General features: G+C 42.1%; 1 protein-coding gene across 5 annotated transcripts in view; it reads left to right on the top strand.

Annotated features, from left to right (window-relative positions):
• The first annotated feature begins 1480 nt into the window (after positions 1-1480).
• Positions 1481-19165, top strand: part of LOC111166140 (zinc finger protein 177-like) — a 41095-nt gene continuing 23410 nt past the window's right edge. For 3 of the 5 annotated variants that reach the window (XM_030764456.2, XM_089905498.1, XM_089905499.1), the window contains exons 1-3: positions 1481-8600; positions 16084-16302; positions 18895-18977. In XM_030764456.2, the coding sequence (XP_030620316.1) occupies positions 18920-18977 (58 nt within the window). In that variant the 5' untranslated portion in view covers positions 1481-8600; positions 16084-16302; positions 18895-18919. Of the gene's footprint in view, positions 8601-9027; positions 12931-16083; positions 16303-18894; positions 18978-19165 lie in introns of those variants that run through there. The other 2 variants (XM_089905497.1, XM_089905500.1) reach the window with 2 other exon arrangements.

The following is a 19165-nucleotide window of genomic DNA, read 5'->3' as shown; positions in this document are numbered from 1 at the left end:
GGGAATGTAAGTTGGTGCAGCCACTATGGAAAACAGTATAGAGGTTCCTCAAAAAACTAAAAATAGAATTAACATATGACCCAGCAATCCCACTCCTGGACATATACCCAGAGAAAACTATAACTCAAAAAGATACATGCACCCCTATGTTCAAAGCAGCACTATTCACAATAGCCAAGACATGGAAACAATCTAAATGTCCATGAACAGATGAATGGATAAAGAAGATGTGGTACATATACACAATGGAATACTACTCAGCCATAAAAAAGAGAAGGGAATAATGCTATCTGCAGCAACATGGATGCAACTAGAAATTATCATACTAAGTAAGTCAGAAAGAGAAAGACAAATACCATATGATATCACTTATATGTGGATCTAAAATATGGCACAAATGAAACTATCTACAAAACAGAAACAGACTCACAGATATGGAGAACAGATTTGTGTTTACCAAGGGGGAGAAAGGGTGGGACAGGGATAGACTAGGCGTTTGGGGTTAGCAGATGCAAACTATTACATATAGAATGGATAAACAACAAGATCCTACTGTATAGCACAGGGAACTATATTCAGTATCCTGGGATAAACCATAATGGAAAAGAATATTAAAAAAGAATGTATATATGTGTATAACTGAGTCACTTTGCTGTACAGCAGAAATTAACACAACATTGTAAATCAACTATACTTGAATTAAAAAAATAATAAAGTGAAAAAAAATGTTAAAAAAATTTAAAAATATAGGGACTTCCCTGGCAGTCCAGTGGTTAAGACTCTGCGCTTCCAACGCAGGGGGCACGGGTTCGATCCCTGGTCAGGGAGCTAAGATCCCGCATGCTGCAGGACCAAAAAATAAAATAAAATAAATAAATGAATATAAACACAAAACCTGTTTACATCCAGTCATTAAAGAAAAAAATTAGCAGTTTAGAACATACCTACAAAGGAAACAGAAGTTGCAGATTGTTTTACAGACAGGTTCACCAAGTAAGTAAAGGATTCATAATTCCATTTTTTGGGGGGGTGGGGGGTGCTGTTTTCCTGTGTATTTCCAAGACCAGAAAAGTACTCAAAACTCAAATATATGTGTATACACACACACACACACACATAAATATATGAAAGATCTCATTCATATACACAAGGGCAAAATATTAAAATATTAGTACAGTCCAGAAATGAATAATGAAGATAATAATCACAAAATAAGTTCATTTCCTCCTAGGAATGAAGTGTGGTTAAAATGATTAACATAATTAAACTGATTAATATGATTCACATTAATAGAAAAAGATCACATGACTCATCCCCTTCGATACAAAATAGTGACTGATCTCTATCAATATGCATTGATGATAATAATTTAACCCACTAGGACTAGAGGGAAATAGGCTTTAATTAGAAAAAATATATATTATTTACAAACACCTACAGCAAACATCCTATTTAATGGTGAAATGGCAGAATAATTCCCTCTGGGATCAGGAACAAGACAAGGATGCAACTTAAATGCTATTCTACATTGAACTGAAAGTCCTGGCAAACGCACTAAATAAATAAAAAGAATATAAGGTACACAAAATAAGAAAGAAAACGCAGAAACTGACATATGATCACACTTTCGGTGTGAAATTCAAAAAATATCTACAGATAAATGACTAACATTTAGAGCTGCAACTGGCAAGGGGGATTAAAAAAATACTAAGTAATCAGTTCACTTTTATGCAGCTGAATATAATGTAGCAAACTGATGCCCACAGGAAGAGAAAAAAAAAATCACAGGTTAAAAATAATATCTCTCGCATCAGGAAGGGAGAGGTGGGGACGGAGTTAGGCAAATGTCACCCCATTCTCACAGAACAAGCCGAAATCCACAGACCTGCGCAGAGACGAGGTTGAGACTCTCGTCCCCGTGACCCGAATGGCAGGGATGCTTTTCCTTTCTGGAAAGAGAGCAGAGGATGATTTTGGAGGCCGATTAAATACGAGGATGGCTCTCCAACTCTCGCCTGCAGCAGACTCACCCCGACTGCTGGACCCTCACAGAGTTCCTGATTCAGTGAGTTTGGTACCAGCCGCGGCTGCTGGAGGCCCCGGGCGCGGGTGTCCCAGCGTGGAGCGGTGGGCACAGCCCAAGCGGCCGCCTTTTGGCCTCTGACCCCAAGGCCAAGCTCTCCACCTCCCGCGCACCAGACTTGGGGCGGGCTGGGCTGAACCAGGTAGGACGCGGACCGAGGCTAAAATTTACATCAGATTTAGACGGGGTTGCAAGGGGACATGGCCGCCGGCTTGCGCACGCGCAGAAGTGCACGGCTGCTTCCGGTTTCTGCGCCACGCACAGCGTTAGGGACCGGGCCTCGGGAGCTGGGAAATTTGGGTTGGGAGGGGCGGTGGCAGCTTCCAGCCGCAAGTGGAGGAGAAGTACTAGTTTCCTTCCACGGAGAGACGCGGCTGGGTCTTGGGGCCGGGTCATCCTAGGACTTGGGGTTGGAGAGGGCCTGGAGCGGGACCAGGCTATGGGCGGGGCTTGGTTGACTAGGCCTGTGGGGCGGAGATGGGGCGCGACCAGGCCTAGGGGCGTGGCTTAGTTGAATATTCCAAAGAGCTGAGTTTAGGGTGGGATCAGGTCGAGGGGTGGGACTGTAGCAAGAGGAGGTCCCACAGTCAGGATGGTGATTTGGGGCACTTTGAGACAAGACGATGTCTTCATCCCTGAGGACCACTATAGCAGGTTAACTAGCCAATAAGGCAGAAATGGCAAGCCAAGGCCGGTCTCCGAAGCACAGTTAGGGGAGGCATCTTTGTCCACAGCCAGCACGCCTCTGCTGTGACCCAGTCAGATCTGCTGTGAAGGACAGCATCATTCTCGCTGCTCCGCAGAGGGATATTGAGACCCCATCCCCAACCCTTGGGCTGGCCCAACTAAAACACTGCTTAAAGTAACCAAAGTCAAGGAAGTTTATATCCCTGCCTCCCTAGGAGCCCAAAGGAGATGGCTTACCCTACTAAAAGAATGCTCCAAACCACGAGATGGGCGTTAGGCCCTGCTTAAGGGAGCTTCTCACCAGGAGGACACCTAGAGAGGAGGTAGGAGCCCAAACTCTTGGGGAGATGAGAAGTGATGGAGTGGAGGATCCTGGAAAAAAAGGTCTGGTGCCCTCTACTGGAGAAAAAAATGCAGCACGGTGTCCCACAATAGGAATACTGTGTAGAAACTGAGATAACTTTATCCTCTGCTTTGCCAGTGACCATCCAAAAAGTAACAAAAGACCAAAAGGGCAAAAGGAGAAGGCCAAAAAAAGAGGCGCTGATTCTCTCTTGAAGGAGGAAATACACATCATCTCTCTCCTTAAGGACTTCCCCCCAAGAAGCACTCCCCCTTCACCCCAGGAAGTGAATGAATTGGGAGGAGAATGAGTTAAAAGGGCAATTACCTGCTTAACTATTAAAATCGGCCCACTTTTGCTAAGAGATGCTTCTGTCCTGGTTGTTCCTCCCAGACTCTCCCTTTTCCCATTATTGGAATGGACCTCCTTGGTCAACCTCATGAAACAAGCCTAAAGCTTTTGCTATGGTGGGTGTCACCTGGTGGGAACCAGTTAACTTTCTCCTACCCATGTGCGTGACCAATATGCCACAGTACTGGCTAAGGACAGGCGCTGAAGGATTACAGTCTGTCATAGCTGACTTACTGAAAGAAGGTACTGATTCCTACCATGTCACCTTTCAGTTCCCTGGTGTGTCCTGAGCCAGTATGAATATATGGAGGCTGCCTACAGACTATAGAGGGTTAAACAAGACTACTCCCTTCATTATAACATCCCTACCAAATATCATCGCCTTAATGGATGACATTCAAAATAACATGGGTAAATGGTTTGAAGTTATAGATTTAGCTAAATGCATTCTATTCAGTAAAAGTTTCACAGGAGAGAGAGACACCCTCACCTACTGCCCATGTACTTTATCCTTTGCTCCACTGAAGGCAAAGTGGAACAACTCGAATCTGCTCTGGAGACCCAGGTAGTGGAACTAAAAACCTTGGACTTGGGAATTTCCTGGCGATCCAGTGGTTAGGACTCCACGCTCTCACTGCTGAGGGCCAGGATTCAGTCCCTGGTCCGGGAACTAAAATCTTACAGGCCGTGTGGCACAACCAAAACAAACAAACAAACAAAAAAACCAAAACCTTATATTTTTTTTTGCTGTTCAATATCTATATTTAGTTTTTTTATATAAACTGATCTTTTTTAAACTTTTATTTTATATTGGAGTATAGCCGATAACAATATTGTGGTAGTTTCAGGTGCACAGCAAAGCGACTCAACCATACATATACATGTATCCATTCTCCCCCAGACTCCCCTCCCATCCAGACTGCCACATAACATTGAGCAGGGTTCCCTGTGCTATACAGTAGGTCTTGTTGGTTATCCTTTTTAAATAACAATGTGTACATGTCAATCCCAAACTCCCTAATTATCCCTTACCTCCACCCTTCCCCACCCCCTGAAAAAACCTTGTATTAGACCACACCATTTGAGCGATACTCTGGGGAAAATCAGATCCTCTACTTCTGGCTCCAAATGACCACCAACTTTAACCCCTAATCTGTGACTGGGCCTCTTCCCTGTAGTCGAAGAGCCAAATCTAGACACAGCTAAGCAGTTTTATATTCTGAAGGTGGCAGAGAAGAAAGCCTCTTACAGCATCAGAACCCAGGAGGCAATGAGAAACTCTCATGACAGGCCTCCCATCCTCTCATGTTCTGGGAGGATCACAGGGCCAACTCCCAGACTCACCACAGGTCAAGTCTTTGCCTGCATAGTCTATGTGGATAGAGGCAAAGTCTCAAGGGCACCATTTCTCCACACCTCTAGCCCCCAATCTTTCATGTATCTAGCTAATAATTCTTTTTAGGTACTTTTTGTGGTAGGCAGAATAGTGCCCCTTGCCAAAATTACCCATGTCTTAATCTGCAGAACTTCTGAATGTTACTTTATATGGCAAAAGGGACTTTGCAGTTATGACTAAATTAAGGCTTTTGAGATGGGGAGATTACCATGGGTTACCTAGGTCGACCCAATGTAGTCACAGGGATCCTTGTAAGTGAAAGAGGGAGGCAGGAGTCAGAGAAGGAGATGTGAAGATGGAAGCAGAGGTCAGAGTGATGTGGAGCCATGACCCGAGGAATGGAGGCAATCTCTAGAAGCTGGAAAGACAAGGAAATGAATTCTTCCCTCCAGCCTCTGGAAGAAATACAGCCCTGTGGACCCCCTGATTTTAGCCCAGTGAGACCCAGTTCAGATGCCTGACCTCTACAGCTGTAAGATAAAATACTTGCGTTGTTTTAAGATACTAAGTTTCTGGTAACCTGTGATAAAAAGAGAGGTTCACATATTGAGGTATGGGGAAGTCATTCTGGCCTATACATGAGTTAACTTGCATTTTATGCTAAGAAAAATAGCCTGTTTGTGGCCTATCAAACATGCACTGCAGTCTGCTTTAATTATTAAAGAAAAGTGTCCATTGACCAGAAGTAAAGAATGTCCATGTTAAAAATAAAGATTAAATGCCTCCCTTCCTGGGACGCCAATGCTGGTACTCCTTCCATACTAAGACTCCCTTTCCAGGTGCCAAGACCACACTGACTAGCTGTGCACGTGCTGATCTGTTTTTTTTTAACCTTGAAGGAATGTATCCCTGACCTTCTTGATGTTCTTTGTTCTCACAAGACATAAAGCTGTACTGAAAACCAGGCTTCTCTAGAGCAGTTTCTCAAAGTAATCTGGGAAGCTGGCTTCCAAGCTATAGTCCTCAGTTTGGCTCAAATAAAACTCTTTTCTTTTCCTATTGTAGATTGCTTATTGATTACTTTTGTCGACACCTATCATAGCAGCAATAGGGGACTAACACAGATACCCTAACAAACTGTACTGATAGAGCTTGGACCAAAATGGTTCTGTTCCTTTTAGGGAACATCTGACAAGAGTGACTGGGACCATGACTCCCAGTAGGGTGATTCGAGGTAAATGGAGGATATACCACAGCCAAGCTCCCCATCCAGAGCCAAGCCAGTTAAATATTAAACTAGGTACAGCAAGAGATGCTGGCAGCCAAACACACCCTGCTTTGACCGGCCAGCAAGAAGTCCAGGGTAATATGATTGTTCATTACCACTCACAGGGCATGCGGGATCCTAGTTCCCCGACTAGGGATCGATCCCACACCCCCTGCAGTGAAAGCTCAGAGTCTTAACCACTGGACCACCAGGAAAGTCCCATATACCAGAGTGTTTAGAACAATGTCATCATCTGTGGAAAATATACAAAATAGGCACCAAAAATAATAGGATGAGGCTAAAGGGAATAATAGTGTCCAGAAAGTGAATTTTGTCCTGTCATTTCAAGTTCAATCTCAAGGGAGGCTGCTCCTTCCGGGAGGCTCTTTGAAGTGTCTACATGTGGGCATCCACTTCAGAGGTCACCGTGGGGCATAGAAAGTTTGTGGAATGAGACCTTGTTAGAGTTTTACTGTGTTGATTACAAATTCAACATCCTCATTTTACTGCAAGTAAACTGATACTTTCTCATCTCCAGAGACCCTGGAGACCAAAATATTGAACCAATCTCATAAAAGTGTTTGTTACCCTACAGAGCTTCTGTTTGGGGTGATGGAAAAGTTTTGGAGATGGATAGTGGGGGTAGCTGCACTATATTGCGAATGTACTTAATGCCACTGAGTCGTACACTTAAAAATGATTAAATTTTATGTTATGTATATTTTACCACAATTTAAAAAAATGCTTGTTGTCCTTTGCTGTCTTACCTCATTGTTTGCTTTTTTTCCCTGAGCAGCATGTCAGCTATACACACTCTTTCTGATCTCCCAGGAGGAGCAAGGGAAGAAGCTGGAGAAAAGTGGACAAAGGACTTACCCTGGGCCACTGTGCAGGGAAGCCCCAGATATTGGGAAACAGAGGCCCTATCCTTCCTGATGATTACATTTCAAAGGAAAGGCTCTCAAATCCTTAGAAACATTTCAGAGTTATAAGAGATACGTATTCACAGTGGTAAACGTTTCCAGGAAATGCTCTAGGAACAAGAGGTCAGCGGCCTACTTTCTCCAGTATTCCTTTACATCCTGACTCCTAATACCGTTTCAGTTTCGTGAGACAATACAATACACCTGGACCGTGATGCCACAAGTCTTCACTAAAAGCCCCTAATACTTCTTCCAGTTTCTCAGCCATAAATCTCCAAGACTTTCGACCTCCCTATCCTTCTACTTTGATTCTAGGTGTACTCACCTGATCTAACCTCCTCTCAAGAGGAATCTCTTCATCCCTGGAAAACGTTGCTATCTAAAGCCATAAAGTTTCTGGGAATTCCCTGGCAGTTCAATGGTTAGGGTTCCACGCTTTCACTGCCAGGGCCAGGGTCCTATCCCTGGTGGGGGAACTAAGACTCCCAAGCTGCAGTGGCCAAAAATAAATAAATAAATAATAAAGATGTAAACTTTCTGAGGATAAATTACAATTCAATCAGATTTAGTAGGTTCATTATATAGCTCATGACCATAACGCTGGGAAACAAGTTCCTCACACCAGAGTGAATAACAGCCATTAAAAATTCCCTTTTCTTTTACTGAAAGATGACTTATAAGATTCCTAAAACTTATTGTAGACTGTGCATAGCCACCTTAACTATTTGCCTCCTTCTATGACATGATTATTAACACCCGTGAATCTCTGCCGTGGGAGGTCACTGCACAGTTAGCCTTTGACTGACTCCAGGCTAATACTGAGAACTCCCCATTTCTTGGTCTCCCAAATTACAATAAGCTGTTTTCTTTATCTGTCGGTAGCTAAAATGGATCTTCAAGCTCAAAAACATAATGGAAACCAGAGTCCAACTGGGTATCACAGTCACTCTCGCAACTCAGTGGCTAAAGAATCTCCCCATTGCTTCAGGACAGCAGCCTCAGCCACATAGTTAGCAGAAGCCATCTTAAACTTAGGGTCACCTTTTCACCTCCAGTGTCAGAGGCCCCAGACTGAGATGCAGAAGCGTTTGCTCCCTCTCGCCCTAACTGCGGTTTGAAGCTCCCTTCCCAGGTAGGGGGAATCACAGAGAGGAAGCTAAACTATAATGAAAAAATGAATGGTGCACAGGGAATTTATGTTGCCATGTGGAAAGGTCAAGTACATCTAGGCGGTAACTGTATACGTATCCCCGTGGGGAAAGTGCAGCAAGAGTTGTGCAATGACAGGTATGATGCATTCAACTATGCATCAAAATTTGAAAGCAATTGTTTTTCATGTAAGACATGTAAGATGCATGGGCTATGGAGGAAAACAAACCACTACACAGGTCCTGGACCACAGCCCTGCCTTCCGGGGCCTGACCCAGCACCCCAGCACCAATCCGCGGGAGGAAAAATATATCTCTCTTCTGCTCCGAGATGAAAGAAAAGCAGCCTCCGGCGTCTGCCCAACCTCCGAGGCCCCGCCCCTTACGCTGTGCGAGGAGCCTGGAAGTGCGCGTGCGCAAGGCGGTGGCTGTCTTTGCTGTGTGGTCCGGCGCGGGTCTGAGGTAAGGTTTTCGCCTCTTGGTGTGTCCCGCCTCTGTGCGGTCAAGAAGGAGGGGAAGACGCAAAATAAGAGGCTTGAGGTCAGAGGACGCTGGCCTCGCGCGCTGACCTGGCCGCCCCGGCCTCCAGCTGGCGCTCCCGGGCGGCGGCCCTTCCCGCGAGAGCCCGGGCCCGCTCGGCCAGCGGAGGTCCGGGCGGCAGCTCTGGGAGGAGGCGGGTCGGCCAGGCTTTGTCTTCATCCGCGATGCTCCCGATTTCAAAAGGCTCCAGAGCAACCTTTGGGTCCTTTCTCCACAAGGGAAAGGAATAGCATCTCTGTCGTTCTCGTCCCGGCACTCCGGCCCCAATGGCCCCCTGTCCCCGGGTCCCGGTGAGCACTCGGTGGCTTTGTTCCGGCCGTGGGTGTCGGTTATTGAAGTTTGGTAAGTTATATTCCGTTGGAAAGAGAAACCTTTGCAGGTTATTAGGCAGCACGTGTGTGTGATCTAAATAAATGCAGTAGTGAAGGAATTCATATAAATACTAAATTTACCACGTCAGAGCCCTGTAAAGCCCCAAAGCTTCAAAAGTATAGGAGTCTCAGGGTAGGAAGACGACGTAGGCTGGTTTCTGTTAGTAGCAGAAGTTGGAATTGAATTTACCGTAAGTAAGATGAGTTTTGACGGGTGGATTTTTCTTCCAGGTATTCATCTTGAAATTATTATTATTATTATTTTTGTCCGCGCTGCGCAGCTTAGGGGATCTTAGTTCCCCAACCAGGAATTGAACCCCGGGCCCCTGCAGTGAGAGCGTGGAGTTCTAACCACTGGACCACCAGGGAAGTCCCTCATCTTGAAATTCTTATCTAGAGAAAATCTGTGACGTCAATAAAACGAACATCCATGAACCCTTCATCTAGATTCACTAATTAAGATTTTATCTCTCGTTATATGTATTATGATGAACCATTTAATGGGAAATTGCAGACATTCACTTCCCCCTTTAATCTTCAGCGTTCATTTCTTAAGAATGAGGACAATCTCCTACTAAGAACAAAACTGCATTGTCCACCAAGAAAATCAAAAATTTTCCACTTTTCCAAGAGTATCTTTTATAGTTGTCCGGTTTTTTGGAGAGCTAGGATCCAAATTAGATTTGCACGTTGCATTTTGGTTTTAGATTTCTTTTACCTAAAACATTTGCCTGTATTTTTGGTTCCTGCCTATTTCAGGATTTTTGTATTGTAAAATGTTGGCATTCTGATATGATGTTTTCCTGTGATTTCATTTAATTAACTTGTCTATCTCATACAGTGGACATTGTGTCTAGAGCAGTAGTGTCTAATACAAATATAATGTGAAGTACAGATGTAATTTAAAAAATTTTAGTAGCCAAGTTAGGAAAAAATGAAGTTATTTTTAATAATATATCTTATCTAACCCAATTTATCCAGTTATTAATATATAGTTATTGGTGAAATTAATGACTAATGTAGCTAATATAAAATTATTAATGAAAAATTTTACATTTCTTTTGTACTAACTGTTGGAATCTGGTATGTATTTTATACTTAAGCACATCTCAGTGTGGCTGCTAAATTTTTGTTGGAAATTCTTGATCTGTATTTAGCTTTCATAAAATTTACTGTTGAAAAAGTAGACTTGGAAACCCAGATTGCTCCAAACATGCTGAAAAGTTTTTTAGTAACTGGGCAATTTTATTTCTAAACTTAATTAAAAGTAAGTAAAATTAAGAATTCAGTTCCTCAGTCACACTAGCCACATTTCATGTTCACAGTAGCCACATAGAGCGAGCCAATGGCTACTAAGTTAGACTGCAGGTTTAGAGACGTGAAAATTTCCTAGGTGATGTTGTGTACTTCATATTGTATCCCCTCAATATGGGATCGGGAGGCACATAAATGCAAGTTGTCCCACTGTGTATTAGGAATGCAAAGCATTTAGTCAAGGTGCCCATCTCTCTCGTGTAGTCACATTTTTCTTTTTAGTAATCTGTGGGTGATACTTGGCAATAGGGGAATAATCTCTTCCCCAACCCTTTCGATCAGTGGTTTTAACATCACTTGTTGATCTTCGCTTCAACCTGTTTTTACGTTGGGGGCTTATGAAATGTTTTTTTTTTTTTTTTCTAATTCTGTCATTCCTTCTCTATTCTTTAGCTGTCAGTCTTCTATAAACAAGAGCTTTCCCTCCCCACTTCCCCTGCCCTCTATATTTTTTTCCCTTTCAGAGTGTCACAACATATCCCTGGATTTTTCTTTCATTCATCATATTATAAACAGTTGCTGTCATTTGATGCTCAAGCTGTCCCAAACTTGGCCAGGAGGAGTCCTTTTAATTTGACTCATGTGTCCCTTCAACACATACCTATTAGTCTTTGAGTGTAAATCCCCAGTTCACTTTGTACTTTCCAGTTACAGACCTGTAATAAATGATTTCTCCTCTTTCCTTATAGACACCAAGGTCTCTGTGATGGGCTCAGTGCTACTGGGGTATAACTGTATCTAGGCCTTTCAGTGGTTATCTAAAAAAATATATACATATTTTTTTTGAGACAAAATTGAAATCAAATTGTATTTATAATTTTATATCCTCCTTTTCATATAAATTATTATCATGAACATACTCTCATATTGTTATTCTTCAAAAACACAATTAAAAATATATTTTCTTACATTGTAAGTTCATACTCATATTCCTAGTAAAAATTTAATATGTGCTTTTTTCTTTATTTTATACTTGTATCTCTTTTCTCTTATTATAAAAACCTTGGTTTGTAATACCATTAATATATTGTTTTATCCAACAGTATGGGTACAGTAGTTTCAAAAATTATAATACCAATATTACTAATGGTAGACTTGCTCAATAAAGTATTAAGTTACTTTGCATTTTTTTGTCCTTAATGGTTTATATTAAGTATATGCAGCTCATAGTACTGTGCTCAAATATTTGTATGAACTCTAAGTCTTTTCTCTCATGGTTTTGTTATCAGTTTGATACACTATTATGTACATATCTGTTTACATTTAGTTTTAAGGTTTGCTTCCTTTCTGAATTAACTTATTTTTTTAATTTATAAAACTTTTTCACGGTTCAAAGGTAAAACTGTATAAAAAGGTATATTCAGAAGTCTCACATCACATTACCACCAGTAGCTAACCATTTCCATTTTATTAGTTTCTGATGTAAACTTTCTCAAAATTCATATATATATATATATATATATATATTCCTTCCTTCCTTCCTTTCTTCCTTTTTACCTTCACATGAATGTACTTCTTTCCCCAATTAAACTAAATACTGGAAATCAATCTATATCAGTTCATAGTGATTTTCCTTATCCTTTTTAGTGGCTGCTGAGCCCTTTATTAGTGCATGTATGGTAGTTTAGTCAACTAGCGTCCTATGGATAGAATTTGTGTTGCTTCCAATTATCCTAACCAAAGCAGCCTACTAACAGTAGGAGCAAACCTGTAGTGCAAAAAAACCCAGATTTTTTGACTCATTGCAGTGAGGGAGACTGCATAGCAGAGGAACTGTGGATGTCTCAACCAAACAAAGCAAAATGTATACTTATGGATTCTGAGAATTGTGACATTTAGGTGAAATTTAAAGGGAGCAGTAATTTTATAGTCTCAAAGCAAAGCAGGACTGTGTTAAGGGGTTAACATCAGGTCTGTACTACAAACAACCCAGGCTCTTGTTTCCTTGGAAACAATAAAATTAAGATAGTTGTGGAATATTGTGTCCAGAAACCCTTTATTTGAAGCTCAGTTCCAGGTTTTTAAATCAAGACTCCTTCTTGATGTCAAATATCAAAATAATGATGTATATCCTCCAGGCAAAATTAGGATGTTTCAGTCTTACTGATACAATTTCAAACAGTGAATCTCTGATAGTCTCTGATTTTACAGAACAAAGTTTCTCAGTGAATAAGAAAGCAATAGTAACTCTGTTACATATTCTTTCATGAGATGGTCAGTCAAGTTCTGCCACAAGGGGAGACTGGAGGCCCAGGAAAAAACAAAGTTTATTATACTGTTAAGTCCTAGAGGCGAGGCAACATGTAACCATGCAGGGTGATGTGGGAAAACACCAGGATGGTCAAGAGGCAGAAGGCACAGGAGAGAGGGGAAGGTTTAGGCCACTGCCTTTATTGGGGTTTCTATGGGAAAGGCAAGGCAGGGCAGAGGAAACAGCCAGGATTGACTACTTTGAATAATTTTGGCAGGCTTTGGGTATACGAGTGGTCTCTAGTTGCCTGCTACCTGGCCCTGGGATGTTTAAGGCAGAGAAATATTGCCTCCTACAGTGGATGGGTCTGCTGGAGGTAAGTATGGTTCTTGATTGGTTAGTTTGCATATCAAAATCATGCTCCAGGTTGAGTCCTTTGTTATTTCTCAGAGTTGGCTAGCCCCAAGAAGCAGTCTCTCCCCAGCCAGAAAGGATTTTTTCAGATGTCAAAAGTCATATAATATACAGAAAAAGTGTGTGTGTGTGCACGCGCGTGCGCACGTGAGTGTCCAATACAGTCGGTACTCATGTTTTGATGAGAGTAAGGAAACCAGGGCAATGATAGTAGAGACTTTTAGACAGTGTGGCATAAGTGCCCCTAACCAACACAGAAAACATTTTACTGTGATAATGGAAAGGAGAAACACAGGTAAAGTACGAGGAGTCCTTGTAGGCCAGCCCATAATATAAGTTTCCCATTTATATTGCATTAGTCAAGAAAATAAATCTGAAATTTTTTGCAGTCCCTAACAATATCTTAGTGGAGTTGTAGAGTAGGTTAGAAATACTCTCATATCAGGGTGACACATCTGGCGGTGGTGTTGGAGGGGATGAGCTGATAAGTTAGTAAAGTACATGTAAAGGTTGGTGGTTGTGTGTGGAACCAAGGGGAAGGAGTGCGGGTGGCTGCAACGCAGAAGGTCTTGGTGGAAAGCTGGAGGCGGTTAGTGGAAGAAAGCATCAGGGAGTGGGTGGCCCTCTTCCCAGAGGGTCCAGGCGTTGGCCAATATAAGGCACGTGCCTCCTGGGGAAAGCAGTAATCTCCACTAATTCCTTTCCTTTTTAAAATTAAAACTTTGTTTTTAGAGCAGTTTCAGGTTCACAGCAAAATGGAGGGGAAGGTACAGAGAGTTCCCATCTGTCCCCTGCTCTCCCCCCAGCCTCCCCCATTATCAGCATCCCCCACCAGAGAGGTACATTTGTTACAGTTGATGAACCAACATGGGCACCTCATAATCACCCGAAGTCCGCAGATCACATTACAGTTCACTCTTGGTTTTGTAGATTCTGTGGCCTTGGACAAACATATAATGACATGTTTCCCTCGTTACGGTATTATGCAGAGTATTTTCACTGCCCTAAAAACCCTGTGTCTTGCCTATTCTCCCTGACCCCCACAATCGTTGGCAACCTCTGGTCTTCTTACTACTACATACTTTTGCCTTTTCTAAAATGTCATATAGTTGGAATCACACAGTCCATTAATTTTTGGAATGATATCGATACTAGTGACCTCTACCAGATTTCCCTGTAGGCATGGAGTGTAGGGGTGTATGTTTTGGCAGAGAGCAAGGAGTATACCTGGATCGTGGGCTAAGCAGACAAGGAACTCAGAATCATAATAGAATTCCTAATATCAAAGGAAGAAAAGCACAAAGTGTCCTATGTCCAATCTGTGCGTTAGAAGAAACAGTCCCTGGGGTTTAGTGTCAGGGTCAAGTTAGCCCAGGGGGCAAAGTCATCTCCAATGGCGAGATCTCAGACTGGGGTGATGTCTCCTGGGGTGACGTCATCTCTGGTGGTGAGCTCCTGGGCCAGGGTGATGTTGCTGAGTGTGAGACTGGAGTATCCTTTTCAAGTGGGTACCTACTCCAGTTGATGTGGATCTCAGCATTTGCCGTGTTTGGTTGAAACACTGTCTTATTTGGAGGGTTTGGGCCTCTGGATTGTAAACCAATGAAAGCACCCAGACCAATAATAAGTCCACAGTTACCTAAACTGTGGTGTGTAGCTAAACTCGACAGGGTTTTTAGTTTTTGAATGAAGTTTAGGCTCCCATATCAGTAGTACAGCTGCCTGGTCTTTGGGACAATCTATGGTTAATAGATCCCAGTGGAGTACACCCCCTCAATCTGGCCTCCAGCCCTTATGGGATAGGGCAAGATTAAAAAAAAATTATAAATATAGGTTAAGGTTTGAGGCGAAATAGAGACCTTTTCAGGTTTATTTGTTGGACTGGAATTTAATGAATAGGAATTGTTCAGGAGACTATTAAGCATCTCAGTTAAACCAGTTATTGGGGTCATGAAAGTTCTATGAATACCTTTTCCGAGAGCCCAACATTGTGTATTCTAAGCAGTGAAATGCGTGTCTTTGTTACTAGCAGTAATGCCTATAACTCCAAAGGGAATAACGAGCATCCTGGCAAGGCCTTGTACTGTAGTCTTAGTTATATGTAAAGACATGTGATTTTGATTTATATTTTCGGTGCCTGTGAGGCAAGAGATTGCCAGAGTTCTGTACCATGAAATAGGACAATTTTTAGATAATAGCCCAACAGTTTATAATAAATGTGATGATGGGACCATTTGTTGGCTAGGGCATCCGGTGCTGAGATGACTGCCTGAAGTTTGACCAAGTGTGTTGTTTCTTGGGTCCCATCCTTTATTTAGGGACATCATGGCTAAGGGATGGGAAGCAGTAACATTCCATCAGGCTCCATTACATATGATGGTTAACAGTGTCATTTGTATAGTCCTCCAATTCTCATTGCTATTTACTCAAGTTAATCCCAGGGGGCTTCCTAGGTAGTCAAGGGTCTGGGGGAGGGGTGACATCCTCCAGCACCATGGCATCTGGCAAGAGACAGGGGAGGCCACCCCTCCTGAAAGTGGAATATATGAAAGGGCCCAGATTTGGTTCCCTCCTCTCATAAGGAGGCCTCAGCGGTTATGCTGTGTTTATGGGGGTATTGCTTCCATGACCCAAAGTATAATGGACAAGTGGTTATGGAGGGTCGCAGGCTCAAGGTCTGTGAGAATGTCTGTTTCCAAGAAAGTATGTTGACAGCAATTACTGTTTATAATGTACAGGCATACCTTGTTTTATTGTGCTTTCCTTTATTGTGCTTAACAGATAATTGCATTTTTTAAAAATTGAAGATAAATTCTCATATTGGAGAATAACGGTAACCTCAGGAGTTCAGGCTTTTGAGACGGAGTAACCTGCATTCAGACTCTGGCTCACCACTTCTTAACTGGTGATCTTGAGCCAATTACTACTCCTGTTTGAACATAAGTTGCCTCAACTACTGAATGACAGTAATAATACTGTTGATAATCATATGAGCTTCCACTGTGTGTGTGTTCTGGCACATAATGAGTACTCAGTGAACGGCAATTATTATTTATATTTATGTGGTCTACAGTTTCTAATGACTTTCACATAATATAACTTCCATCTTCTACAGAGAGATGGCTAATGAATGATGCTTGATGACAGATGAGAAATGCCTCCTGCATAAAGATTGATGGTATGAGGCAAGACTCCTACTTAATCAAGAGGAATTGAGATTAACTTACCCATTAAATTCAGAAACTGTCTTGAAGAGACTTTGGGAATAAGACATGTTAAGGCAGATTTCATTAACAGATTCACAGGATGCCAGCCATTGACCTTTTCCCTTGTGGTAAGTCCTTGTTGATGCTCCTTTCAGAGACCGTGCTTTAACTGGCCTGTGAGCAGCCTGTCTTGTGGTCTGGGTCTATGCAGTCCTGCTTCTGGGCTGTCTAGGAGGGGGCTTAAGTATATAACAATATCCTGTTGTCTAAATCCTGGGGCTTGGGAAAGAGGGGTAAGTACGCCTATTTTTGTGGGAGAGGTTCTGCTTAATCACATGAGTTATTATTGTTAGCCAAAAAATTCCCCAACAGTTTTACTTCTCTGGACTTTAATTTCTTTATCTGTAAAATGAGATTAGATTATTAAACTCTTCTTCTTGTTTATCAAAGCCCCAAATCCCATTTCTGACTTCAGATGAGGCGGGCTATAGGGCATTTTATGGCAGCAGTGTGTGTGTGTGTGTGTGTGTGTGTGTATGTATGTTCACTTAGAATTAGTGTGGAGTGGCTGCCAGGCTTGTGAGTACGGAAACTGTGGGCAGCCTGGATTCTCAGGTTTTGTTTCTTCTCTTCAACGTTGTCTTTCTCAAGACTTTTTCTCTTGTCATGAGGAGAAGTCAGAAGGGGAAAGGATTGTGACTGGGTGTCTGACAAACTATTTTCAGGTCAGTAGGAAATTTATTCTTTTATAAAAGCACATGCTTCTTCCTACGAGGTAGATATGTTTCTTACTAGTGAAACAGAGCTTCTGTTTCAAATAGGGCCTGCTTAGGGACTGAGTCCCGAGTTAAATTTCCTCAGGTCTTACTTAGGGCCTTTCATTTACACAGGAGAATGATACTATCACCCCAGTATTTACTAATTCAGTCCAGTATTTACTAATTCAGTCCAATTCGTCCATGCTGATTGTGTGCTCTCAATTTGCTATGATAGACAGGGAGCCGACATGTGCCTCTGAGAATTTGTACTGTCACTGGAGGAATAATTCATTTACCAGCATTTACTGTGTCTGTAATGTGCTCAGGACTATGGCTAACCTGTCAACAGAGAAAAATAAGACCAGAAGAGGTCACAATCTAGTTGTGGTGAGATACGTTCAGTTAGGTGAGAGAGGTGCTCTTAAAGCTACGTAATTGGATGAAGTCACCATGAATACGTCCAGGTAGAGAGGAGAAGGAGCTTGAGGACCATCAAGCCCTGGGGTTGATTATGGAAGAACATAAAACCTGTCTAGGCTTTGAGTCTCCCTTCCTCTTTCTCCAGGGAACATTGATGGAGATGGCAATTGCCTGATGCCAGGATGTTCCTCTTGAAAATGAAGATCTGTTCATTGTATTGGCTTTAATTTTTCTAGGATAAAAGGCTTAGGACTTCAAAATTATATATATAAGCTTGAGCTTGGGTTTTAGGCAAAAGACTGGCAACCCTTTTGGTGCACAGTGGGGGAGAGAGAGAGAGAGAGAGTGTGTGTGTTTGCATTTTAGTTTTATTTGCATTTTAGTTTTATTTGAAAATTTACTGGTTTGATGAAGTGGACATGAACAATTTTGTTGCTTCTCAAGTTACACCTGACAGTATTTGGTATCCCTGAAGAGCAGAGTCTTGGCCCCTTATTTATGGAAGTATTTGTCATCCCTTGCATGCTCTTCTTACATCCGGCATCTTTCTCTGAGAGCAGGGCACCAGCTATGCAGACCTGGTCTGATCTTTCAGGTGGAACAAAGAGGAAAGCTGAAGAAAATGGAAGAGTTTTCCAAGTGAGGGAAAAGGCACATGTGATTCTTTATGAGAAAGAGCTGTAATCCATGAGAGCTGCAGTCCATTTGGAAATGTTAAACAGGAGTCTTTTGAAGAATTTTTTTCCTAAGAATGCTGAGGTCATTTGGGTTCTGAGGTTCCTTGGGTACCTCAAACTTCCCTTTTTCTTCAACTTTTCATTCGCCTTCTTAAACTTCCTTTTGGCTTGACAGTAGGATCTGTCCCATTTTTTTTCTTTAAATTTTGCATTTGCATTAAGCTCTTTATCCATTTCCTTTCAACGTTGTTTTCCTGGTTATGCTGCTTTCTGTTCATTGTCAGTCTCAACATTTATAGAATCATTTCTTAGTAAATCACCTACCAATTTGACCACAGCACCTTATCATGCCAAACTCTTAGTCCAGCCAAACTTCTTAATCTTTTTTTTTTTTAATAAATTTATTTATTTATTTTTGGTTCCGTTGGGTCTTCGTTGCTGTGCACGGGCTTTCTCTAGTCGTGGCAAGTGGGGGCTACTATTCGTTGTGGTGCACGGGCTTCTCATTGTGATGGCTTCTCTTGTTGTGGAGCACAGGCTTTAAGTGTGCAGGCTTCAGTCAGTAGCTGTGGCTTGAAGGCTCTAGAGCACAGGCTCAATAGTTGTGGCGCACGGGCGTAGTTGTGGCGCACAGGCTTAGTTGCTTTGTGGCATGTGGGATCTTCCCAGACCAGGGCTCAAACCCGTGTCTCCTGCATTGGCAGGCAGATTCTTAACCACTGCGCCACCAGGAAAGCCCCTTTCTTTTTGTTTTAAAATGTATCTTAAGTCAATGTTTGAAAGTAAATACACATTGGCCTTCATTTTTAACATCTTCCTTCCATTTATTTCTCCAAGAACATAATTTTTTTTAATCTTATTTCAGATTGGGAGATTTGTCTTAATGCCAGATGGTCAGCACCTCAGTGGAATATTTTGGATGGGAAAAAATCCAGTGTGGTGGAAATGGTAAGATTCACAAGATATAATTCCTTGCCTTCCACACTAGTGGAAAATTAGCAGTTCCATAAGATAGGAAAGCTGCACGATAACCATGACAGATATTTGAGACTAGTGTCATTCACCTGTTTTTCATAGTCTCTGGGCATCATGAATTTGGCAAAAACTTTAAACACCCCTCACGATATATTTCTTCA

The sequence above is a fragment of the Delphinapterus leucas genome, unplaced genomic scaffold (genome assembly GCF_059928025.1).
Source record: "Delphinapterus leucas isolate spDelLeu-1000000601 "Yukka" unplaced genomic scaffold, BTC_Dleu_Yukka2 spDelLeu_asBTCV2_sq25, whole genome shotgun sequence".
Taxonomy (NCBI): Eukaryota; Metazoa; Chordata; class Mammalia; order Artiodactyla; family Monodontidae; genus Delphinapterus; species Delphinapterus leucas.
The sequence above is the reverse complement of the archived record's forward strand: the minus strand, read 5'-3'. Positions and strand labels throughout refer to the sequence as shown.